The sequence below is a fragment of the Camelina sativa genome, chromosome 13, assembly GCF_030686135.1.
Source record: "Camelina sativa cultivar CO46 ecotype springtype chromosome 13, ASM3068613v1".
NCBI lineage: Eukaryota > Viridiplantae > Streptophyta > Magnoliopsida > Brassicales > Brassicaceae > Camelina > Camelina sativa.
This window is the reverse complement of record NC_141892.1, coordinates 9368357-9394983: the sequence shown is the minus strand read 5'-3', so window position 1 is coordinate 9394983 and position 26627 is coordinate 9368357. Positions and strand designations below refer to the sequence as shown.

At 36.9% G+C, this 26627-nt stretch overlaps 3 protein-coding genes and 1 pseudogene across 4 annotated transcripts; 1 reads left to right on the top strand and 3 right to left on the bottom strand.

The window, feature by feature from the left end:
• Positions 1–274: 274 nt before the first annotated feature.
• Positions 275–4817, bottom strand: LOC104736274 (protein TIC 100). The gene is made up of 11 exons (XM_010456227.3): positions 4056–4817; positions 3520–3591; positions 3304–3393; positions 3044–3217; positions 2739–2829; positions 2516–2578; positions 2352–2418; positions 1988–2091; positions 1781–1907; positions 913–1691; positions 275–824 (listed from the first exon to the last, which is right to left on the bottom strand). Exons 1-11 carry the CDS (start codon positions 4718–4720, stop codon positions 399–401), a joined length of 2658 nt encoding a protein of 885 aa, XP_010454529.2. The 5' UTR covers positions 4721–4817; the 3' UTR covers positions 275–398.
• A 3594-nt stretch (positions 4818–8411) lies between these two features.
• On the bottom strand, positions 8412–10455 carry LOC104736273 (arogenate dehydratase 5, chloroplastic). Its single transcript, XM_010456226.2, has one exon. It carries the CDS (start codon positions 9953–9955, stop codon positions 8669–8671), a length of 1287 nt encoding a protein of 428 aa, XP_010454528.1. The 5' UTR covers positions 9956–10455; the 3' UTR covers positions 8412–8668.
• A 5133-nt stretch (positions 10456–15588) lies between these two features.
• LOC104736271 (putative 2-carboxy-D-arabinitol-1-phosphatase) lies at positions 15589–18378 on the top strand. 2 transcript variants are annotated; one of them, XR_015578371.1, is made up of 9 exons: positions 15589–15952; positions 16187–16292; positions 16384–16600; positions 16702–16820; positions 17043–17135; positions 17308–17373; positions 17472–17570; positions 17676–17799; positions 17872–18378. XR_015578371.1 is itself a non-coding variant. In XM_010456225.2 (9 exons), the coding sequence occupies exons 1-9, from the start codon at positions 15648–15650 to the stop codon at positions 18229–18231; spliced, it is 1473 nt and encodes a 490-aa protein (XP_010454527.2). In that variant the 5' UTR covers positions 15589–15647; the 3' UTR covers positions 18232–18378. The 2 variants fall into 2 exon arrangements, 1 of the variants encoding a protein (XP_010454527.2); XM_010456225.2 differs by having other exon boundaries at positions 17692–17799.
• Positions 18379–18411: 33 nt separating this feature from the next.
• Positions 18412–19841, bottom strand: LOC104738105 (FBD-associated F-box protein At5g22730 pseudogene; annotated as a pseudogene).
• Between the last annotated feature and the right edge of the window lie 6786 nt (positions 19842–26627).

Here is a 26627-nt window from a genome sequence, read left to right as displayed (position 1 = left end):
TTTGGAATCAAATCGATTTCTATGGACTGGATTTGTATCGATTGGAAGGGGGAGAGGAGCAACAGTGGGGGGAGCAAGGACGAAATCGGGAGAGAGAGAGGAGAGAGAGGGGAGAGAGAAGGAACTTGATTGGTGGAGAAAAATTGATGGGGTCCACATGTTTTTCTTTTTAAAATTTTTTGATTTATTAAATAAAAATGGATTAGGGTTAAGGGTAAAAATGAGATATATTGGTCAACCCTTTGTCAAAAGGTATTTAGACCACAAAAAGGTATTGATGAATAAACTTTTGATTGCAAGGGTATTCTAGAGTTTGGTCCAAAAAATATTCAAATGATTTTTGTCCACAACCAAAGAAGAAGATGTCTGAAAGGGTACAAAAGAGAGCTAAAAAAAAGCTACTGGAAGAAGGCTGGAGGAGTCTCATCAAACATATCAGAACATTTCGTATGGATTTGGAGCGACAAAACCGAGCTCATTTCCCCAACCGGTGTTTTCCAGATTCCGGAATCTCTGAGGTCTTCATTGGAGCTGTTGTTGTTAACAAGAGGAGGAGAAGATGATGATGATGCATTGCAAGATAGTTGTCGTGAGAGAGACATTAACTGAGACTGAGATCTTGAGCTTCCCTTGCTTCTCTGGATACAACCTCGGTTTGATGATGCCTTTGTCATCTTCAGTCCGGGTTTGTTTCTTGGCAATGGAGGGAAATGGATTGAAGCTGATGTGTTTTCTGCACCTTTGATGATTCCTGGTTTCACTTTTGATGGTTCTGCTCGATGTTGCTTCCATGCTAGAAATGATCTTTCTAGTCCCGATTGTACCTGCCAAGTTTGTATATATTAATACTTACTTCTTCTAATCGAGACAAACCGAATTTATTATGCTAAAAAATAAGAGAAGGAGTATTACCGCGGGAAAGAGGGTACATGAAGCAAAAGACAATGAGGATGAAGAAAAAGGAGAATTCCTTCTTCCCTTGTCTGCAGATCCAAAACTTGATGGCCCAAGATCATTATCATCATCATCATCATCGTCGTCTTCATCATCATCTTCTCCGCCTTCACCATCATCCTCATCATCTTTGTATTTCTCTTCCGGTTTCTTCTCTTGTCTCTTCTCTTTGGCAGTGACAACTTTCTCTTCTTTTTGAACCGGGACAAAATCATCATCTTCATCCTCTTCAGTCAAACCCATTTCAGTTTTTTTCTCCTCTTCTTGTTCTTTCTGCTTCAATTCTTCATCCATATCCTCTATAGCTTCCTCTAAGCAAATCTCAGCCTCTACTAACTCAAGCTCCTTCTGTATCATCTCCTTTCTCTCTTCATTTGCTTTCTTTTTCTCTTCTGTCCATTTCTCTAACCCGTCAAGCATCGGCTTCACCGATTTCTCGATTCCAAGTATGAATCTTTTTATCGGGTGCTCCTTTTTCACTGCCACTTCTTTCCCATAGAACTCGTCGAAACCAAGTGGCAAAAACTCAACTTTTGAAGGATCCACTTCTTCCCCTTCCTCCACAGTAGGTTGCCAAAATAGTCGAATGCCATGCTCTTCATCCTCGACATAGTTGATTATCCGACCTGTTGGCGTATGCAAAATAATAGGGTCCTCCTTTTGAACAAGTTTCGAAGGATCTTCAGGATCAGGTTCAGGTTCTTTGTTCAGTAAGACAAACTCCGGTGTCACCTCCACTGATCAAGAAAAATAAAACACACAGATATATTCAGTAGAACATCTAAATAGTCAATCATGTAAGACCAAAATCTGTATGAGTCATTACCATTTTTCCACCAATGTTCGAGCTCAGCGGGCATTGGTAGCCTCAAAGGAGCTTTGTAAAAAGAGTTCAACCACATTTCCCTTTCTTGATCCACCTCATCTACGTAGGTTTCCCAATACTCAGGGACCTACCAAAAAAACGACAGATTCTTATGTCAACTTTGTGGTCAGAGAACTAACTCAAAAGCTTGATAAGAAAATGACTCACTTCATAAAATTGGTTAATGAAACCTGGCGCCATCCAAACATCCTCTTCTTCATAAAAATATGGATGTTGAGGATCACCATATGGGCCCCTCTCTTCCCTAATCACTGCATACATAAAAACAAAAACACTTTGAGCTCCCAACTAAATTAACAAAGTACTGTAGAATGAACAGTTTTCTTCCACTTTTCTCATAAGCTGGACATTGCTTGAAATAAAGGCCAAACACATATATTTGAAACAGAATATGATTACTAAAGAGGGTCCTGCACTGATCTAAAGGAATCAAACATGCCCTTAAATATGCCTTGGCTTATATAAAATACACAGAACAAACAGAAGTAGCAATAAGGAAGAGGGGCAATACTTCCGTCAGGTTTGTTTACGAACATTCGAGCCTTAGCTGCGGCCACCTCCGCCAAACCAGAATGCAGCTGAAAATGATTTCACATCAGTATATTTATCATTCCTTCCTCTTTCGTTGCTGAAAGTTATATGTGTATCACAGAGAACAGAAAAATGGGTAACTACCGCACAAATATCTACGGTACAGCCATGCTCCTCCTCCAAAAGCTCCCCAAAGTAGAATCTACCCTGCAATACCATTAAGATGTGAACTAGTTTCAGAACTATGAATATCCATTAGAGAAAATGCTTCATGGAGGAACAATTTTTAGCCAAACCACTAAAGAAAATGCTATTTTTGGATTACAAAAAATTATGATGTAAACGACCAATTTTTCTTACTACTCACATATAGGATGCGTTCATTAACTTCATAGACACCACACCCATGCATTCGACTGTGCTTCCATTGACCAGCATAGCGATATCGACCTTTCTCCCTGGTATGAAAACCATATAATACACAATGTATTAATAAGGAAAGAGAGGGAAACAACAATAATGACATTTTTCAGCTCGTTATTTTAGTTCAAGTTATTGCCTAGTCCACCAATATATCTAATGAGGTCAATAAACCAAATTCTTAAACCAAACCACTCAAATCAGTGTTGGGAAGTAAGCCATCTAGTAATGAACTTATTATTGCGGACTTACGGTTTCTCGCCAAACTGCGTGACCCACTCTTCGTTTTCATAGAAAGGAACTTGGAAATTCCCATCAGTAAGTGCAACACTGTCCTCAACATCCATTTCCAACCACTTTCTGTCTTCTGGACTCATATAATCTCTCTTGATAATCCTTCCTTCTGCACGCATCTTAGCTTCAAGCCTACATAAACAGAAAGAACAGTATCTTATTCAAACGACCAAGTCCATAGAATCCTTTGGGAAGATTAATAGGAACAGTAATCGTACTTGGAACCTGGCATGGGCTCAATATCAGGAATATCAACTTCGACAACCCCATGACCATCCATGTCATTCTGAAGCCATTCACCCTCATACCTAAAGATTCAATTACAGAGCCAAAACCAAAAAAAAAACATATGTTCGGTCATTGAAAACTAATGTAAAACATTTACAAGGGAAACAAAACAAAAAACAAGGAAATCTACAAAACAAAAGTAGCACCTCACAAGCCCATCTTCAGCAATATAAACACCTTTGCCTTGAGCCAAGTCATCCCAGACTGTACCTTCGTACCTTTTAGCCAAAAAAAAAAAAAAAAAACACAGAGAGAAGATAGTGAGATACGAAGCTTCTCAATCAAGATAAAGGTACATACATCACAAAAGCTACCCCAAACAGATGAAGATGATGTTTAAACTTAGTAGCAAGAAAGCTTCTAATGCCTTATCATTCAACCTGCATTGCCATTTCCTTCAATTTCCAGAATTCAAACTCTACTTTCGAGTAAAAAAAAAGATTCAAACCAAACATCATGAACATTCAATCCGCAGCTTATACAACACAACAAACTAAGAAAGTCACTAACTTTAGAGATTGCTTACAGCTGAATTGAAGAAATAAACACCAAATGAATCAAAACATATAAACCCTAAACCCCAAAAAAAATCAAAGCTTTAAACACCAAGTTCACATAAACAAGGAACAGTCAAAGAGAGAGAGAGAGAGAGAGAGAGAGAGAGAACAAAAAGGGGTATTACGAGCTTCCATCAGGGAAAATATAGCTGACCCATTGAAGAAACTCTTCAATCCTATCAAGCTCCTCAACAACACCTTTAGCATTCTCAATATCAAAATGGTTATCCGGAATCGCTGGATAAGGTTTCCTATAAGGAACATAAAAAGGTTGAATCCCAGGATCTCGACCTTCTTCAATCTCATCGTTAACAACATCCCAATCATCTTCATCAGCCCAAACAGGATCCCAACCAGGTTTAGTCATATCCAAAGGACCATCAGCCCAAATCTCCCTAAGATCTTCTTCCTTCCACCGTTCTGGGTCTCTAGGGAAATCGAATAGATCTTCGTAGAATGTGTACTTGTCTTCTTCCTCTTCCTGCATACGCTTCACTCGCTTCCCGTCGAGCACGCGATTGAACCGGCGGATGTTGGTTTCCGGGTCTGCGTTTGGGTCGGGTGGTATGTCGCTTGGTCTAACGTAGTTGAGGATGCTGTTGTCTTCTTCTTCTTCTTCTTCTCCTTTTGCTTCGTTCTCGGACTCGGAGATGTAGAAGTCGTCGCCGGAGGATTGGGATGATGAGTCTGAGTCGGAGTCTGAGCCATTTGCTTCATTCGCATTGGGTGATTGTTGACTCGGGTCTTCTTGTTGTTGTTGCTTTGTCTCGGTGAGTTCTTCTTTAGCCATGAGGGGAGAGAGGAGAGGAAGTGGATAGGTGAAGTGTGTTGTTGAGCAGATAAGTGTGTGAGAAAGGGTGAGGCTTTGGGGTTTTTTGTGTAAACGAGCACTCAGACAAAAACATTCGCAGATTATTTATATTTCTCCCCTAAGCTTTTGTTTTTTTTTCAATTTCGGCACTGTAGTTTTGCTTTATTTTCTACTAAATGTACATTGATCTTTCAAGTTTTTTTTTCCTTGTTGGAATGTGTAAAACAAAAAAAAGGAAAAAAAAAAGGGTAATGAATTACAATGGTAGTAGAGTTTGAGTGCTTAATTTTAAAATTGAGAGCCAAAATTAGAGAGAAATTCAAAAAATGAGTGAAAATAACTTGCACATTGTATAATTTATCCACTACGTTTTGGTTCCCTAAATTTTAAATGATAAAGATGCATCTAGTAATTTATGTATGGATGCGGATAAATCCATTGTTTTTTTAAGTTACCTTGTCAATAGCATGCGCAAAACATTTTGGAATTGTATGTAAAGAAAAGCATCAAGAGGACAGATTTTGAAGAATGTTGAATCTATTTGAAGTATCACTTATCGTATATGTGAGACTAGAGATTGAAATTTGAACTTTATCATTGGTCCATATTTTGAGTTTTTTTTTTTTTTGTCAAACATACACTCCATTAACTTAAGTGACAAGGTTCTTGGTACTCCTCTCTAAGAGGAGGATAATACAACCAACTAACTTATACAGGAGGAAAAAAAGTCATAGTGTGTTACTTAAATAGAAGCACAATACCCGAAACAAGCTACAACAAATGGTAAAACAAACTTGCGAGCAACTACAATAGAGAAAAAAAAACGTACAATAAATATTGAAACTAGGATAAAGAGGTCTTAAGACCCTATAGATAATGAGAACCACCAAAAAGATAGGCCACATGAAGTGACAGTAAACTGCCCAAGATCAATTCATTGACCGCGAAACGACGATATGCCATAGTGGAATGCTGAGATTCCGACAGATTTTTATAAACCTAGCTCGCACTAAAGATGATAAGTCTTTGAGTTATATGGGCCGAACATTACTTCAGAGAACATTGGACTGTTTCAAGTCGATAAACTTAACTTCTGTTAAAATGCATTTTACACTGATACACATTACGTCCAGTATTTACGTTAAAAGTCGCCAACTACATTGAGAGCTCAATATCTAAAAAACACACAGACACATACACAATTAATTCAATATCAGTGTGTTTTAGAATGTGTAAATCTTTTCTTTAATTATATTTACCTTGAGCTGATTGGGTTAATTAATTGGCCAATCCCCATATTATATATATGCCACAGATGACCTATCATGAATACGTTCGAGAATTCTCAAGTGGAGTGGAAAATGCTGTTTGAAAACAACAACACAAAGACCATAAGGAGAACATATTTTTATCATTTTATTTTTGGAACGAGCTATTTCACGTTAAATCATAGCTCATCACATGATTTACGTGTATATAATTTTATGCAGTAGTTAGATAAGCTAGATCTTAAGAGAAATACAGACTTAAGCCAAATATATCTTCAACGATCCCTTTGATTTCAAGTTGCCAACTGAAACTAGTTTCACAGTGAGAAAATTCTACTCCTTAAAAATTGATTGAGGTAGGTTTCTATGATGTCGTCTTCACATAATGTTGATTGCCCTTAAAACACACATAAAAACAAATCGAGACTTCGTTACAACTTATGTCATTTTCTTGGACCACAAATATAATTTATATAACATAAAGTTATTGTTCAATCACTAATCAAGAACATATGTAACTTAAACCGGACCCAAAACCAACAAAAAGCTTAACCGGAGTCTAACGAAGTCGGCAAATCCTAAGTACTGTACAAGGCTCCCCCACACTCACCAACTACCACAGTGTGCTCGATCTCTCTTTCTTCCACCTACCACCCCACTCCTGATTTCGCCATTTCTCTTAATCAACCCTATTTTAATTATTAATATCAGTAATATGATAATGGAAGTGTTTTAATCATCTTTGTCTGCTGTGATCATGACCAAGGATTAAACATTAATGAAGTTGGTTTCAAATATTATGACGATGGAACTTTTTCATTTACTTTTCGAGTAAGTAATAACTGAAAAAGACGACAAAAAAATGCTGTTTATTATATAGTACTAAGAAACTAATTCCTCCATTTTGTTTATATAAGTTCGAGTTGTGAATAAGAAATGATAATTCAAGTTTTGTTTTTCCTATAAGTTCGAGTTGTGTTTGAGAAATGATAATTCAAGCTTAACATATATATATATATATATACACAATGTATCAACCCTAAATACTATACTTAGAACAAAAGACAAAAACAAAATTCTAATCAAACCCCAAAAATAAATACAAGACGAGAGGTTCGACTGATATGTTTCCCGACCACTTCTCTCTCCCACCAAACCCCTTACGGTCAATTGACATAATTGTACCGTCATAATATTTGTCCCACATGAAATATAAATTTAATTGCATTACAAATAAATATATCATTAGTGTTTATGAGTATAATAAAATGGGCCATGACATGATTCAGATCATCTCGATAACCGTCATGTTCGTGATCGTGATTTTTGTGCTTATGATCAAGGCAAGACTATACTACTCTCTTTTGAATTAATTATTGGTTACTTTTTAGTAGGCAATTTTGTCTTCGCATTAACAAGTTAAACATTTTTTTAATTAGTATATGGTGGCCGTTCTTTATAAATGTACGATATTATAGGACACAACTGTGCCAAAAACAACAAATCATTACTTGTGATTTATTCATATCGCGATTTTGAATATCAAGGGAAAATTCATGGAAGTTGGCATAGTACACGACCAGATGGATGATTATCCTTTTGTTTCAAAGCAAGAAACATCAAATCGAACCTGTGTTCACACGGTATGTTTTACTTCTGTACTTTAATTAACTTGTTTTAATTGACTTGTTATCACTTAAAAAATGTTAAAAGAATCTGAAAGTCTTTCTTGTTTCGTTGGTTAACGCGGACGGGTGTTTTATAAGAAGATAGCTTCAAATATTATTTAAAGACAAATTCCTTTAAATACCACTAAAAATGTTTTTTTTTTTTAAAATACCATATTTTAGTTTTTTTTCTAAAATACCATTTAATTTTAGGGTATAGTTTTTAGGGATAGAGTTTAGTATTTGGAATTTAGGAATTAGTTTTTAGTATTAGAAATTTAATTCAATTATGTGGTATTTTTGGAAAAAAAAAATACATTTTAGTGGTATTTTTGGAAAAAAAAAACTAAATTATGGTATTTTTGGAATAAAAACATATTTTAGTGGTATTTATGATAATTGTATTATTTTAAGTTGATTCTGCTACATTTTTATTAGCAACTACATTTATAAATGTAATGATCAAGACACTCAATGTTTTTTGGGAAGATGGTGAAATAGAATGGGAGAGATGATTTACATGTACGTATAGTATTATCAAATGATCAATGCATGATGGTATTGGACTTGGAAATGTTATATTGTACTGCGAGACTTCTTAGTATGTTATTTGTTATAATGTACTTGACTTACTCTTTTTACACATTTGGTTCTCTAATATGTATGTGCTTAATGAATAACGATGTATACTAGACACAATAAGTCAATTAAAAAAAGAAGCTGTGCTAGCTTAGCTTAAGAAAATATCTTCAATTGTAATCTTCGAAACCAAACTACAAACCGATCTTGTTCCAACAGAGTAGAGGATACATATACAACACACAAAATATTTGGTTTGTGATATTATAGGAGAGAAATAAAATTAATATTATTCTCCCACTATCACATTCAAAACGAGTTCTACAAATTCTAATTTTAATCCCCAAGTATACATATATAAATTGTGATAATTTTATCATAATGTTATTATAAAATTATACATAGGAATATTGTCATACGTCTTGGCTAGGTGGTGGTAACGTGGACCATGGCGTCATATCCATTGGGTAACTTCCCAGCACCCTGAGGAATGACGTGTACTCCTGCACCTCCGATAACGCGTTTTGCGCACGCGCCTCCGCCATACTCGCTTCAAAATCCACGTAGAACGTGTACTCGAAATGCTTCGAGGTCCCGACGTTCTCGTCGCCGACGACTCTGACCGGGCAGTTATGATGCGGCCGCGACTCGATTTTCGTGAGGCTGATGTTTCGAAACGCGAACGCGGAAAGCACTTTGAAGAGAACGCTAGTTCCTTTGTGTTCCTGAGCCGCGAAAACGATGCTCGTTTTGAACGGACGATCAGTACGGGGGATGATCGGGTCACGCGCCAGCATAAGGAAGCGCGTGACGTTCCCTGCGTCGTCTTGGATCCCGTCGGCGAGAATATTGAGTCCGTATAGCTCAGCCGCTCTTGCGCTCGCTACAGCCGCCGTGTCGTGGAGGTCGTTCGCCGCGATGTATTCCGCCGCCGCGGCTGTGTCGTGAAACGCTTCGATCGCGGCTCTTGGGGTGAGTTTGTTGAGCGATCCTTCCGTCTGAGCCAGAGCTTGAGGATGAGAAATCACTCTCGTGATGCAATCCGTGCGGACTCCGGGGAGAGCGAGGAGACAGTGGTGAACCGGGATCTGAACTTCTCCGACAATGTGGAGACGGTGACGGAGGAGGAGATCGTAATTTCTATGAATCGAACCACCGAGAGAGTTCTCAACAGGTAGAACAGCACGATCGGCGATCCAAAGCTCCACCGCCTGAAACGCGACGTCGAACTGATCACACGGGATAGCTTCAGAGTTCGGGTAAGCTTTTCCGGCGGCCGCTTCGGAATACGCGCCGGGAACTCCTTGATACGCTACACGGAGAGTAGATCCGTGAGACGGCGCCGGAGACAGATCCGTAATCGTTAACGGCTGAACCAATCCAGGCTTCCCGTTTTTCGACGGAACGATGCTTAGATCGACGGAGCCGTTAATGTGTCCGTTAACGACGGCGACTTGATCGGCGATGGAGCTTGAATTCTCAGCCGAGACTACTTTGCTGGCTAAGATGGCGCATGAGCTTTGCCAATCAGCTCGACTCGAGCCAACACCGTTAGGGAAGCTAAACGACTCAGACCTGTAACCGCAACGAACAGACACGCGCTTTCCATGTACGTGAGAGAAACGCGCGTTCTTAGCCGTTAGATTCGGTTGAATAACGGATTTGAGATCGCACGAGAACACAGGCGAAATGGTTTGCATGATTACAGTTTGTTTTATGGTAGGTAAAGAGGAAAAAATATATAAAACGGCGGCGTATTTAAAAGAGTACAGTACAAAGCTTGTAGTTCAATATCTGAGAGAGAACTTGCAAGCTGAGAGATAATGGTAGACAAGATAAGGATTATATACTAAGTATTTGAGGGTAAATCCGTCAAATCCTTCACCTACCACATTTTATTTGTTTTTATTTTTATAATTAGAAAGTTGCTTTTCTTAATTTGAATATGTTAAAAGCTTTTGCTTTGTTAGGGAAAAAAAAAATGGTGAATTGCTTGGTACGTGTTAACCAGTGGAGGCCTATAAAGATTTGTTGCTGCTAATTATGAGTAAAGATCATTGACTAAAAATAATGCGATTAGCAAATGACATGTGGCGGCTTTGGACTTTGTAGTAACAAAATCAAAATGCCAACGTTCCTTGGAGATTTTGTTATGTTTTCAAGTTTCTATTTTCAGTTCCAAAGTTTTATCCTTTAAATCAAGATTACTAAATAAAGTAAGTAAATGAATATTTTAAGAGATATCGTTTGTATGATGAATATGTGGATTCGTATCAACCAACCATGTGGTGTGTGATCTATTGCTTAAGTTTTTTTTTTCTTCTTCTGGTCGAAGGAAGATAAAGATCGAGTTTTATCGCATTTGGAATTATTGATCCCATTTTTGTTTCTATATCTCGCCATTTGTATATGAGTACATAATAAAATTCATGGCATATGAGTTTAGAATTAATATAGTAAACATTTTAATATACGTAGTAACCCAACAAACTATAAATAGATTTTTCAAATGATATTTAGTTTATGATATAAAAAATTGTGGGTGAATTTGTGTGATAACCAAAATAAAAAAAAGGTATGTACAAAATAACCAACTAAATTAGAAAATTAGGTGAGTAACAATTGGTCAATAAATAATTACTAAAATGACAGTTTTAGTGGTGACGGATTAGTGGTGGCTAGTGGCCAAAGGAGGTGGCCAGCGACTGAAGGCGGTGGCCGGAGTAGGTGATTGGAGGTGATGGCGGTGGTCCGCCTGCCAGAAATAGTGGCGATGGTGGTTCAGTTGTGGTTTTCCGGTAGAAGTAACCTGATAGTAGTAGTCTGGCGGCGGTGATGATTGATAGGAGATAGAGGGATTCGTGTTAGTGTTGAATGAAAGGATAAAATTATATATATCGTAGATTATATAGTATGTATAATAATTTTATGGTTAAAATAGTTAAATATTTAATTGTTATTTTTTCTTAGTTTTGCTAATTTCCCTAAATTTTTAAAAGTTTGAAAGAAAACAAAGTATAGGTGCATAGATCATCCATGGTCCATTTCGTTCTTTTTTTCTGTCATCAATGGCCCATTTCATTTATCTTCCTAAATTTGGGTATATTTACGTTTTTATATTTTCTTTTATCTTAGGATACAATTTGGATATATGAATCTCAATCATATAAAATAATTAGTAGAGCATATGGATTTTCTTTATGAACATCATTGAGTGGACAAGAGATAATCATACCTATTCACAGTCTTATACATACAATGCAGGATAGTACAATGTTGGCTGGAATTTAAGGTGTCAAAATGGACAGTTAACCACTTAATTAAAGATATTATATAAAATACTTAATATAAATTGATAAGTTAATTATTTTAAATAAATATTGGATTTGTTCGTTTGGTTGACGCAGGTACCTGCGGCTATGGCAGACGCAGGTATGTTTGTTCGTTTGCTTGTCGCAGGTACCTGCGTCAAGACGTTGCGGCAAACGCAGCGTCTTGAAAAGGTACCCGCAGACGCAACCGCCGGCGTCAACCAAACGAACAAGCCCATTATTGAAAAAAACATATTTTTATTTTTAAAATGTCACTGAGTAATACTTTAAACCTTGAAAGAATTTCACTCACACTTTAAACTACCAAAATAATTTTACTAACATTTTAAACTCTAAAAGTAGTTTCATGTTTGCATCCTCATAAAAATGACGGAGCATTTACGTCCGTCAATGCGAAATAGTTAAATTATGTTAGTTTGATTTATATATTCAGTTAATTAAATTTTAATTAATTTATTACGATTAATAAAAATTAAAAAAAACTTCATTTTATTCGTCTATTCACCATCCGACCATAAAACTCTCGTCAAAATCTATTCACAGCTGCATCATGGTTACTTACACCATTGTATTAGAGTTCAAATTAGTTAATTATTTATTTAAATAGTAAGTCATGGATTACCTGATGTGATCTTTCATTTTGGAGATTTAGTTTTATGCTGATGCGGATGCAAACTTTCAATATTTTTGATTTGAGTATTTTAGAACTAAAAGATTATACACATAATCAAATGGTTACAACACCACCTCTGCCACCGATCCCACCGGAGTTCAACTCTATTAAATCGTGTTACCCTGTATAGAAGGAATTGGTTATGGATCGAACTTTGTCAATTCAATGATGAACAAAAATAATTATACACATAAGACTATGAATAATATCCTTAATATCTTCATCTTTATGCACTAATCACTTTAGTTTTGGCATAGCTAATAATCGCTCTAACAACAAAATTCATAAATGTGTGGCTTAAAAACATAAAAGGGTGTTTCCTTATAAAGCTAGAATACAAGCTTCAGAAACCAACGAAGGAAACTTAGGACACCGGCCCAACCCGAACAACCATAGACACACAAAGAACTGGAGAGACATATCTGTAGGTATTTATTTATCTAATTTAGTGTTTTCTCATATGAAAACACATAGACATGCAAAAAATTTAGTGAGACATATTGGTGGATGTAGATTATCCTAGGATTATAGATTATCTTTATCCCTAACTCTAATAGAAATGTATATTGATTGCACACCCTACTTCTTTACCAATTGATTAAGCCATTTACCAATTGTACGTCCCTTATTAATGAGAGAGAGAGAAAAAAAGATATTTTCATGTGATTCTAACAAAAGTTTATGTACTAAATTATACCCAGAAATTATGATACTAACAAAAAGATCATGTACTAAATATACCAAAATAGTTTATGTATAATAAATTATTAGAATGCCAGGATATAAAAAGGACCACAACAACTTAACAAGTAACAACAGCTCCAATATGCTACGATTATGTAATACTTGTGTCATATTTGTTTCTTCTCTTAGTTAAAGTTAAAGATAGGTGTGACCTCAGGTTTCAAAAGTGATGCCCAGCTTCTAATAAATATATATAATTCTGGTTTGTTTTTCTTCGTTTTGAAGAAAGAAACACACATATTCATGGTATACAAAAACTAATATTGGTTTAATATATAACATAATATAACAATCAACAAGCGATCGTTGGCCGTAAAAATATTTATCGATGGGGTTGTTGAAACCTTTTTAAATTCATATATTTGTAAAGGTTTAATATGGCAAAGTTGGTGAAACCCCAAGTGGCACTATCTAACATTGTTTTACCTAAGCATGTTGAATTGATTCTTTCTACATTTCTTTTCATCTCTCTTCACTCTTGATTAACGTTTGAAAATTAACTTTGTTTTCAAATATGATTGGCGACTTTTTTATTACCTTTTTTAATAGGACCTAAACCTCGTTCTAAATTCTAATTCCCACCAACTAGTGTAATTATTAATCAGCAACATGGTAGGAATATGCGAAAATACATAACTAAACAGTGAAATTTTATTTTTACCTTTTCCTAAAATATAAAAAAAGAGAATAAATAGTTTTCAACCAATCAAATTTACTGGTTCTAAAACATTTACATACAATATATAGTAATCTTAATAATTCGTTGGTTTTTCGACTGTAATCATCTATAGATTAAAAACTGTCGATAATTCCGTCAATTCTTCTCTTGCTTTTTCTTTAGTAGTGTATGTTAATATAGCACGATGATCTTAGAGAGCGTAAACTAGAGTTGGTGGGAATCTAGCTAACTTGATCAATGGATATGAAGAATCCAGCTTTACAAAATAAATATTATAAAAATTAAGCATATAATTAATGTAAATGTGAATAGATCTTAGGACTTTGATTTTAATTTTACAGTAATGCGTTTCTCATACCATTAGGTTTAGGGTCACTTTGGTTTCAAACCAAACAACTTATTTTTTCTTTCAACATTTTATTTTGAAAAGAGTTTTACATCTCTCGACATTTCTTTTTCCAAAGTCATCTCTATAGTTAATATTTTTTTCGCCACATACCAAACCAAAGAGAACCAAAGTAAGAAAATAAAATTTTGAAAACCATTTTTTCTAAAAAAAGTAATTGTTAATTACTTGAATTGGTAAGAGTTTTTCCAAACCTAAACAAATCAAACCGAGACGAGACCAAACCAATTATTTGTACAATTGACTTTCTTTTTTTCTGTTGACAAAATTGACTTCATATTTACTAGAAGGTGCACGTGTTAAATGTTCACGTACGTACGCTAGTATTGAACAGGCCTGGTATTGAAGGTTCTACGACTTTGCATTATGAATAAAGTAACAAAGTCCCACTAATACGACACGTGAACCTAATTCAATTGTTTCGTTTGCTTCTCTTTTGGATACTCGAGGAGTCTTCTCTGATGGTATAAGCTTTGTTTCGTAATATGTGGACCGGTAAACTTGTCTACGTACGTATACCATTATTGCTACTGACCAGAAAATTGTTGTATTTTTTATGGTTGGTCAAGGGGAATTGTGGTTTTTATGTTTTCGTTATTCGTCCTCACCACAAGTGACAAACTCTTTGTTAGGACTAAGTTAGTGAAAAATGATAATAGACCTGTTCGTTTTCATCGACCACAGATTGACAGATAATTTATTTGGGTGTCCATCAATGCAAACAATGACCAATTTTTTTTTTCTTTGTTCACCAAACCATCTAAAATTTGGCAACACAATAATTGCGTTTGATAAATTAATCATATTCACAAAAATGTGATCTTACCTCAAATTCATGAAACTAAATTAAACTTGCAAATTTTACAATAAAAAAAAAAGAAGAATACCCTGATCTTTAAGACTTTAACAAGTCTTCATGAGTTTGATTTAAATATTTTATGCGAGATATCCCAGTTGTTCTAACATACTTTTCTTTCTTTATTAATGATTTTACTTTATTTTTAACATTTTTGGATTTATAAGTGTTAGTTATTATGGTTTTTTTGCTACATTTCCAAATTATTATAAACATTATTTAGGAATAATTCCAGTGAGAAAATTCAAATAAAAAAGAAAAAAAAAACTTACATGCCTTAAACAAAATAAATTTCGTGTTCTGCAGAATTGTGCTGTATTTATAATTAAAGAACATATCATTGGGTAATGTAGTATATAAATAGCATATTATTTGTTAAAATCCATGTATATTTCTTAAAACATTTTGACAGCGATCCTAGGTTATTTACCTAATTAAAAATTAATAATGTTTATTTATTTTTTGTAATTTATGTAAACAATAGGGGTATTTGTTCAAATTAAACTCATTAGATAGGCTTGCTTAAATAAGCATGAAAGACAAAAATCGGTGATATTGGGCCGACCCTTGAAGGCCCAAATACTACAAAAAAAAAAAAAAAAAGCATGATAAAAAATCGAACTTCCCGCTAAATAGAGAAAATCAACTGAAAAAAATCATATTCTTATTTTCTCGAAATTAAAAATAAATAAAGAAATTAAAATGATTTCTCTGCCACTCACTAGTCCGATTTCACCCAATCGGAGTCTCCTCCACCAAACCCGCCGGCCAAATTCGACTCGCCGCCGCTTCTGGATTCGATCATCATCGAGCTTACAAGACCAAGACACCGCGAAGACGCCGCCGAAGCGAGTGGTTCTCGTGAGACATGGACAGAGCACGTGGAACGAAGAAGGGAGGATTCAAGGAAGCTCCGATTTCTCCGTTTTGACGAATAAAGGCGAGTCTCAGGCCGATATCTCTCGCCAGATGCTCGCAGGAGACTCCTTCGATGTCTGCTTCACCAGGTTCTGTATTTTCCCTATTGAATCGGTTTTGAAATCTAAGTCACTTGGGATTTCGGAATCTATAGATCGAATTGATGTGTTTGGATCGATTAAATTCGTAAACTCTTAGATGATTCAGATTGATTTTGTTAGAATTAGTATCCACTGCATTGTTGTGTTCTTGTTCTTAGTATTGGAGATTTTTGTTGTTGTTAAAGCAAATTGGCTGAATTTGTTGTACATTTGTGTGTTCAGTCCATTGAAGAGATCAAAGAAAACAGCTGAAATCATATGGGGAAGTCGAGAGAGTGAGATGATTTTCAACTACGAACTCAGAGAAATTGATCTTTACTCTTTTCAAGTAAGTTTAAGCTGTGTGATGTGATGATGGGGGACATATATAGGTTTTTTCATAGATCAGTCATTGTACTTGTTCTTAACTCTTTTTCTAGGGTCTACTTAAGAAAGAAGGGAAAGAAAAGTTCGGTGAAGCTTTTAGGGAATGGCAAGAAGATCCTGCAAACTTTAGCATTGATGGCCATTATCCAGTAAGAGAGCTATGGTCACGTGCTAGAAGCTGTTGGCCTGGTATTCTTGCTCATGATAGCAAGTCTGTTCTTGTTGTTGCTCATAATGCTATTAATCAGGCTCTTGTCGCAACTGCAATTGGTACTTGTTCCTTTTTTTTCTTCTTCGTTCAGCACATAGCCGAGTTTTCATTTCTCTACTGAGTTTTTTTTTAAGTCTGCAGTCTTTGGTTGATGTGACAGGACTGGGAACAGAATATTTTAGGAGTTTGTTGCAGAGTAATTGCGGTGTAAGCGTACTGGACTTCATACCAAGAGCTGATGGTGGATCGCCTCACGTATGTCTTAATCGACTAAATCAGGTAAACTGAGGAAGGCAAGCTTAGCTTACCCTTTGTTTTTTTATGGAACATGGAAGCTCTTCTTTAATTAATAGATATGTCTGGCTTTCACTCATAAGTCTTAATCATCTTAGTTATCTGAAGTTTTTTTTTTGTTGTTGCAAGATTCTTGAGTTGGGTTTAAATTTTAAAATATTAGAGGTAGTCAAAATTCTGCTAACTGTTTTTGTAGTAATAATGCAGACACCTAATTCCCCTCTATCTGGTGGAAGTTCTGGTGGCCGGAAAGCTAGTAAGCGGATCATACTTGTCTGCCATGGTCAGGGGGATAATGAGGTATAGCTCTATGAGTTCCGTACGTAATTCTCTTAATTTATCTTTATTATCAGAATTAAAACTCCATGGATGCGTGAGGAAGGTGTTTGGCTCTTTACACTAATTCCTGAGATTAGAAAAGTTGGGAGACTTTGTCAAATTTTATCTAATTTCTTCGTTTTTCAACTTTCAGGATTCTGCAGTTATTAACCAAGAAGCCACTAATGATCAGCCAATGAACATGCTTGGTGTGATACAGGTAACATACACATGAGTTATGTGAAGGAAAATTGTAAATTAGTTTTCAAATTCTGCATCTAGTTACTCTTCAAAAATGCTTACTTGTTGTTATTGCAGTCACAGAAAATCGCAGAGCATCTTCTTGATCTGAGGGTAAGTTCAATAATTTGCAGTCCTGATACAGCCTCCATTGAGACTGCTGGAGCAATATCCCGGGTAAGTTTTATAAAATCTCTATCCACCTAGCTTCAAATTTCTTAACAAAGTAAAGACTTGAAGAAATATATTTCTTCGGAATCTTGTTTATTTTCTATTTAACAGTTTGAAGAGTTGATAGGTGCAAGAAGCTGCGGGTTGTTTGGGTGTAGATAGTGTGCCTCGCTACGTGACAACGAAACAAATCAATGAGCTCAATGTTGAGATTGTTCTTGACAAATCCAATAAGGCAAGATTACTTATCCTGATGCAGTAGTAAAGTGAACACTGATTTGATCGTTTTGACCCCTCAATTCTGCAGGATAACGATGTGATTGCATCGATCCAACCTGGTTGGCTAAGTCAATTAGACGAAGACGCAGTTTCAGCTCTATGGAACAGATCCGGGAAAGCATGGGAATCACTCTTAGACGAACTGTCGGACGCGGAGTCAAATTCAGGAGACACCATGGTGGTGGTTGGTCCTCCAATAGCTCACATATCGCTCATAGCACAATGCCTTAACCTCACTAAAGAAGGGCTCGGGTTGTTCCACCTAGACGCAGGTAGCATCAGCGTCATAGATTTTCCGGATGGTCCTAGCAGAAAAGGAGTAATCCGTTGCACAAACTACACCGCTCATCTTGGAAGGTGGTGCATCCCCATCACAAGACCCGCCTGAAGAAGCTTGTCTTTAAACCCGATAAAATCACAGTAATGTTATTTTTAGCTAAAAAAATTGCATGAAATATAGTTTGGAATCCTATAACATCATCTGACAGCTGTGTCCAGAGTATTTGCAAATACATCATTATAGAATTCAACAAAATCAAAATCCAATTCCAATCATAGATAGAGCCACCTAAAAGTCTTTATAACCGTCAACAACATATACGATTTGACAGTTAGACGGCCTTGGCAATGCAAGGAGATCTCTTAAGTAAACCAAACTTGGTTTTTGCATGGAATCGCTCAAGTGTACAACAAGTTTCTGAAGAACTACCGAGTTTTTACAAAGTACCTTGCCACATTAGTTTCAGCCGTCCTTCCCCTGAATCTGCTTTTTATCTCTACAAACTCGAGGGATGACAACAAACACTGAGGCACGGATTAATAAATTAAAAGATGAGTTTAATTTAACACATTTCTTATTAAGTTAAAACTCAAGGTTAGTGCAAGTTATCACCAAGACGATGGATGTTAGATTCGGACAGCTTTCAAGAAAGGTTGACAGAATTCTCAAACAGGACAGGTTGTGAGAAAACTCTGCTTCCAAACAGGACAGGTTGCAAAACTGGGGCATTGGTTGTACTTGCAAGTAGGCAGAGATTAACTACTTGCATAAAAAAGAAGGAAAAAGGGAAAAGAGAAGGCTATGGGGTTAGCTAAATTTCGTGAGACAGACTGGTGTAAATTAAATAAATATATTATAGACACATACCTCCATAATTCTCTTAGAGAAGATCATGATATCCCTAGCTTTGGAGATACCAGTGAAAAAATTACGGACAACTTGTTGCTTTGATAAGTCGAACCAATCAGAAGGATACGAACCTCTACTACAGGAGTCAACAAAACTGCCCTTAACTAAGGAACCCGTATTGCTTATGGTTTTACTCTTTGATATTTCATTTTCGAAATACAGATACTTGAGTCTAGGGGCATCAATCCAAAGCCCTGTTTCTTCTTTAGAATAACTATGCACTGCTACAACATTCTCACCAATAAAAAAGCCTACACTGAGACGGGTTAGTGTTTGAGAGTGAACTCGTAAAACTTTTACATTATCATGTACCCTTCTAACAATGCTCAAATCTTCAAGAACAGGGCAAGATAAGATAAACGACTCTAGAACCTCCTCATTGGCATATGTATTTTGTTCTAAACGCATAGTTCTGAGACGAGGTAATGAAATAGACTCAAACCTACCAAATGATACCCGATGAAGCCGTAGGTTAAGAAGTGTCTCACATATATAAAGGCTTAAGGGCATCACTTCAAACTTAGGCTCCATAAGAAGACATTCAACATCAAGATGCTTAAGTTTACGCCTTGACACAAAGTTTATCCAACGTGTGACGCAAGACCGATCAGGCTCACCCTTGTGAATCCTTAGCTTGAGCTTGTGCATGCATGACTTGTGTTCCCTAGAAAAATTTAGGAACTTGTCGGGAGATACAAGAGTATCTGAGTTATCAAAGCGTCGGGTAATTTGCTTATCAAATCCTCTCTTGGACAAGAGAAACCCTGGGGTTGTTTTACGGATCTTCTTTTCGCTTTTCTTTCCTCCATCAAAACTGCATCTGGATTTAGTTAGCAATGAAAAGTGAAATCAAATCACTATTATGGGTTTAAAGGTTATGAGTTACGTGCGCATCTCTCAGAAAGAAAGAAAAAAAAACAAATGAGAGAGTGCTATTATTAGGGTTTATGCCAATTTGATTGAAAATTTTCGATCTTTTTATTTGGGCCTAGCAACTCGATTGCTGTATTAATTAGGTTGGTTACTCTTGTGATCATGTTTACTTGCTGATTACTTCACTCAAACAAAACCCTAATAATATATATTTTTTTTTGTTTGGGCCAGAGGCCCTTTTGACTTCTCTGGTTTGAAGTCAACAAATTGTCCGTTAGTAAAAATTAAAAAAAAAATTGATATTTCCAATTAAACTGGACATACACAGTATTTTGTATATTTTGTGAAATAACAAAATATCTGTTCACGGTTTTTTTCCAAAATTTTTGCAGTGTAAAGTTTTGTATCTTCTATTTATTTATTCTAATAACTTATTAAAAAGCAAAAAGAAACAGATTAATACTCACATGAAAACATAACTAGCATTAATTTTTTTACTTAATACGCACTTATTGAAGAAATCATGAACTTGAAGAAACCGAAGATCTGTACGAGTTACAAGCTATCGCAGAATGTACCTAAAGGACTTCAGACGAAGCGGGAAAGTGTCAAGGTTTCTTTGCCAGCACAACACCTTGAAGACAGTGCGGTGCATCGAGCGTGGAGATGCTGAGCATGGCGAAAAAGGTGTCATCCTAAAAGGTGTCCGTTGGAAGCTACAAGCATGTGGAGTGTTGAAGTCAACATAATGATGAGGGTTCTCCTATGACTCATTGGACAAAGAGAGGTTCTTGAAGGACATGGTGCATAGGATAACTTGCTGGATAAAGAAGAGTATGTGAAGATTGTTGCTGCATATAAAAGAGAAGCAACTCACATCCTTGTTCGGTTACCACTTTTATAGAGAGAAAAGTGTGTGTGTTTAGATCTAAGCAAGAAAAACAATATTGCTTGAGGGTTTCATTGGTGAGTGAATAAAGAGAGAGCATAGCTGTTGCTGTGCAGGTAAGGTTGGGTAGATTATGATTGTGTCAGTGGCAAACCAGCTGCTGTGGTGTTGCATAAAACTGATCAAACAAGCTTGTAATATAGTTGTTTGAGAAAGTCTTAATAAAGCTCAGTTTACTGTTTTCCTGGTGTTCTTGTAGTAGTATTCACGGTTCTAGTTATTTCAATTGGTATCAGAGCGGGAAACCGATCTGAGACTGTCGTCTCTACACAGGTTAGATCCTAAGTTATGGAACCAAATACTGATGGTACAGGTACAAGTAAGAACATCATGCTGGATACTAAGAGATATGGATATTGGAAAGTTCGAATGACACAACTCATCAGAGGCCAAGGAGAAGATGCATGGACAACTGTTGAAGAAGGATGGGAACCTCCGTTTGATACGACATAAGATGGAGTTAAAATTCCAAAACCTAAGGCCAGATGGACGATTGACGAGAAGAATCTGTCAAAATTCAATGCAAGAGCCATGAATGCCATTTTCTCTGGTGTGGATGAAGATGAGTTCAAACTCATTCAAGGATGCAAGTCTGCAAAACAAGCCTAGGATATTCTCCAACAATCTCATGAAGGAACGTCAAGTGTTAAGAGAACGAGACTTGATATGTTAGCTACTCAGTTTGAGTGTCTGAAGATGGCTCTAGATGAAACAATAGTGAAGTTTAGCTCAAAGCTCAGTGCCATAGCGAATGAAGCTGAAGTGCTTGGAAAGACCTACAAGGATCAAAAACTGGTGAAGAAACTGTTGAGGTGTCTTCCAGCCAAATTTGCTGCTCACAAGGCTGTAATGAGGGTAGCTGAGAACACTGAGTCAATGAATTTTGCTGAACTGGTCGGGTTACTAAAATCTGAAGAAATGAAAGCTGATAAAGACAAAGTCAAACCATCTAAAAGCATTGTTTTTCAGGCCGATCAAAAACCTGATCAGTTTCAAGAAACCAAAGATAGCATGTCCTTGTTGGCCAGAAATTTTGGTAAAGCCTTAAAAAAGGTTGAGAGAAACAACAACAGAGACACACGGCGTTGGAGTAATACAGAAGGAGACAAACCAGGTGGTAGAGCATCAAAATCAGATGCTGACTATTCTGGTAAGAGAAAGGAGATTCAGTGCTATGAATGTGGAGGCTATGGTCATATCAAACCTGAATGTCCTATAACCAAACAGAATGAGTTGAAGTGCTTTGAGTGCAAAAGCATGGGACACACAAAGTTTAAATGTCCTAACAAAACCAAGTCAAAGGAGAAATCCTTGTTGAGCTTCAGTGACTCTGAGTCTGATGAGGAAGGGGAAGAACTGCTCAACTTTGTTGCCTTCACAGTCAGTGGAGATAATGTTCAAACAGGTGATGGGTCTGATTCAGAGAGTGACGAAGAAATCAATCCCAAGGAGGAATACAAAATTCTGTATGACAGTTGGGTACAACTAAGCAAGAATAAGCTTAAGCTTATTCAAGAAAAGCTTACTCTGGAATCTAAACTTGAATCAGCCTATGAAGATGCAACAGAAAAGGTTAATCATATTCCACTCAAGGCTGATGATCAAACAACGGAAGCACTTCTTCAGAAACTGAGCAACCTTCAAGAAGAGTATTACAAAGAAAAAGGAAGAGCCTTAGTACTTAAAAAGGATTTGAATGAGAAACACAAGCAGATCAGGATGCTGAACAGTGGAACTAAGGATCTAGACAAGATTTTGTCCATGGGAAGAATAGATGCCACACACAGAGGTCTAGGGTATCAAGGAAATACTGGAACCTCAAGTGATCTGACAGTCCAACCTGTGAACTTTGTGAGTGCCAGTCACCTAGAAAAGGAAGCAGATATATCTACTAACTTGAAGAAAGAAATGTCGGTGATAACGAGATCAGAGAAAAGTCAGAATCATTCTTTGAAGGATCATAACAAGGGGGTCATAAGGAGAAGAACTTATGGGTGTGATCACTGTGGTGGCAATCATCAAAGAGAACACTGTTACAGTTTCAAGAAGAAGATCAATATGTTGTGGAATCTCAATAAGTGCTACTTGGAACCAACGAAGTTCTGCTATGTGTGGATCTCGAAGAAAGACTTGTACAGTGATCTGTTTACAGAAAGATCAAATTTCAACCTAATGAAGATGTATGAAGAGGATAATGAGATCTACACAAGATGCAATATCAAGACTTTCATTGTTGTTTCTGGAGAAGACACAACCGAGAATATCAGCTTAAGCTGTAATCTAAGCTTGATAGAACTTGAAGAGGATGACGAAGAAGCCAATGTAGCATACACATCTACAGATTCATCTGAAGTCAACTCTTGGTATTTTGATAGTGGTTGCTCAAGACATATGACAAGAGATCAATCAGCATTGGACGAATTTACACCTATTCTAGGTGGAAAAGTCACTTTTGGTGATGGAAGAAAAGGTCAAATCAAAGGCAAAGGGATGATTGATAGAACCAACTAACCTCAACTGGCAAATGTGTATTTTGTCGATGGACTTCGTGCAAATCTAATCAGCATAAGCCAGTTATGTGATGATGGACTTAAAGTCACATTCACCAAAACGGAATGCGGTGCATATGATGAAAATGGAAACAAAGTTCTAGCTGGAGTTCGTTCTAGAAAACAACTGTTATATGTGGAAAGAGTCAGAGATGTGTCTATCCGCTACAGTCTCTAAACTTGATCTATGGTATCGAAGGCTTGGTCACGTCAACACTCAGAGTTTAGTCAAGATAGTTAAGGCTAACGTTGTCAGAGGTATACCAAAGCTCGATGGGAAATCTGATGCAGTCCGCGATGCTTGCAGTAAAGGAAAACAAATCAAGGTACAACACAAGAAAGTTGCTGATATTGGTTCAAAAAGGATTTTGGAGTTGATACACATGGATCTTATGGGGCCAGTACAAACTGAGAGCTTGAATGGAAAACGGTACACCTTTGTACTTGTTGATGATTTTTCTAGATTCACGTGGGTCAGATTTTTAAGAGAGAAATCAGAAGCTGTTGAGAGCTTCAAGATATTGGCTCTACAACTTCAGACTGAAAAGGGACCTATAGTTCAAATCAGAAGTGACCACGGTGGTGAGTTCCAAAATGAAGAATTTGAGAAATTCTGCAACTCCCAAGGGATACGACATCAATACTCTGCACCAAGGAATCCACAACAAAATGGGATTGTTGAAAGAAAGAACAGAACTCTCCAAGAAATGGCAAGAGCCATGATTCATGGCAACAATGTGTCACCAAGGTTTTGGGCTGAAGCAATAAACACTGCTTGTTACATCATAAATCGTGTCTATGTGAGACCGAACACCAACACCACTCCTTATGAAATTTGGAAAGGGAAAACTCCGAATTTGTGCTACTTCCACACGTTTGGGTGTATCTGCTACATCTTGAATGATAAAGATCACCTAGGTAAGTTTGACTCAAGGAGTGATGAAGGTATTTTTCTGGGATATGCTACAAATAGTATGGCTTACAGGGTATACAACAAACGTCTCAAGAGAGTGGAAGAATCTGTTAATGTTGTATTTGATGATAGATCACCTACTCAAGAATTCCATGTAGCTCCGGATGATGAAGATCTGCCAATCCTTGATCTAGAGAAAGTCGAAAAGGATCAAGAAGAAGAAACAAAGGGTTACTCAAGGACCAGCTGTGGATACAAGGTTAACACCTTTGCAAGTTCCTAAGAATCACTCAGAATCGGATGTGATTGGCAACCTAGAAGGTTAAAAAAAAACAAGAGGAGTTCAGATCAACTTCAGAGAAATGCTACAACATTCTTGTTTTGTCTCAACACTGGAACCATCTGACATCTTTGCAGCCTTAGAAGATGAGTTTTGGTTTGCTGCGTGTCATGAAGAGATCAATCAGTTTGTTAGGCATGATGTGTGGGAACTTGTTCCGAGACCTCTGCAAGTTAATGTTGTTGGTACTAAGTGGATTTTCAAGAACAAGATTGATGAGGATGGAAATGTTACACGAAATCGAGCAAGGTTGGTTGCTTAAGGTTACTCTTAAGTTGAAGGAGTTGACTTTGATGAAACCTTCGCTCCTGTAGCACGTCTTGAATCCATACGTTTACTTCTGGGGATGGCATGTCTTCTGAACATCAAGATGCTTCAAATGGATGTGAAAAGTGCATTTCTAAATGGGATCATTCAAGAAGAAGTTTATGTCACTCAGCCAAAGGGTTTTGAAGACCCACAATTTCCGAATCATGTGTACAAACTTAAGAAGGTTCTATATGGATTGAAGCAAGCACCACGAGCATGGTATGAACGTCTCACTCTGTTCCTTCTTGAGAATGGGTTTAAAAGAGGCAGTGTAGACAAGACTCTGTTTATCTATGAAGAAGGTTCAAACATCCTCATTGTTCAGATCTATGTGGATGATATTGTGTTTGGAAGCACTAACCCAAAACTTGTGAAGACCTTTGTCACAGAAATGACTAAGGAATTTGAGATGAGCATGGTTGGCGTGATGAACTACTTTATGGGATTACAAATCAATCAAAGTGAAAGTGGAATTCACATCTCTCAATCAACATATGCAAAGAGCTTAATTCAGAGATTTGGAATGCAAACGAGCAAGTCAGCCAGAACCCCTATGAGCTCGACAACAAAACTTTCGAAGGACTCGACTGGTCAAAAGGTTGATGAAAAACTCTACAGAGCTATGATTGGCAGTCTCCTTTACCTCACTGCCACTCGACCAGATCTGTGCTTCAGTGTGGGTGTATGTGCTCGATATCAAGCTGATCCAAGGATATCTCATCTGAATGCTGTCAAGAGGATCATCAAATATGTCAAGGGAACAACTGATCGAGGTTTGTACTATTCTAAGCAAACTAATTCAAATCTTGCAGGTTTCTGTGACTCCGATTGGGCAGGAAGTCTTGATGATCGGCGAAGTACATCTGGAGGATGTTTCTTTCTTGGTAACAACCTCATCGCCTGGCATAGCAAGAAGCAAAGTTGTGTGACTATGTCTACTGCAGAGGCTGAATATATTGCCATGGGGAGCTGCTGCACCCAACTCATGTGGATGAAACAAATGTTGTCTGACTATGGTATTGTATCTTCAACCCTCTTAGTCTATTGTGATAATGAAAGTGCTATCAATATTTCGAAGAACCCTGTTCAACACTCTCGCACTAAGCACATAGACATTAGGCATCACTTTATCCGTGAACTTGTTGGGAACAAGGTAATTGAGATCTCTCATGTGTCCTCAGATAAACAACTTGCTGATATTTTTACCAAGCTTTTGGATTTAAACACCTTTTCACATCTTCAAACTTCAATTGGGTTGTGTGATCACTAATGTGTTTCTATGACTGAGACTCATTCTGTAGGTTTCCTGTACAAGTTTGCACAGCTGCTTGTTCTTTTTACCTATGTATAATTAAAACCTCTGTTTTGGCAAGTCTTTTCAGAAAAACAGCTGCTTATCATGCTCTCCCTACAACATCTCCAAAAAAGGATGAATGAAGTAAAAAAAAAAAAAAAAAAAACTCAAAAGAGTATGAGTCGGCAGGAAAGGGGTTGATGTTCTTTCTCTCTTCTTGTTTGATTTCTATTTAAAAAAAACAGAACAATCATGTATATCAGTCTCCTAGTCTATTCTTTATTACACCTTTCCATCAACCCCCCTCGCTATGAATTTGGCTTCACATCATGAGGAGTAGTTCTGGTTGAGTATGATGAGTGTAGCCT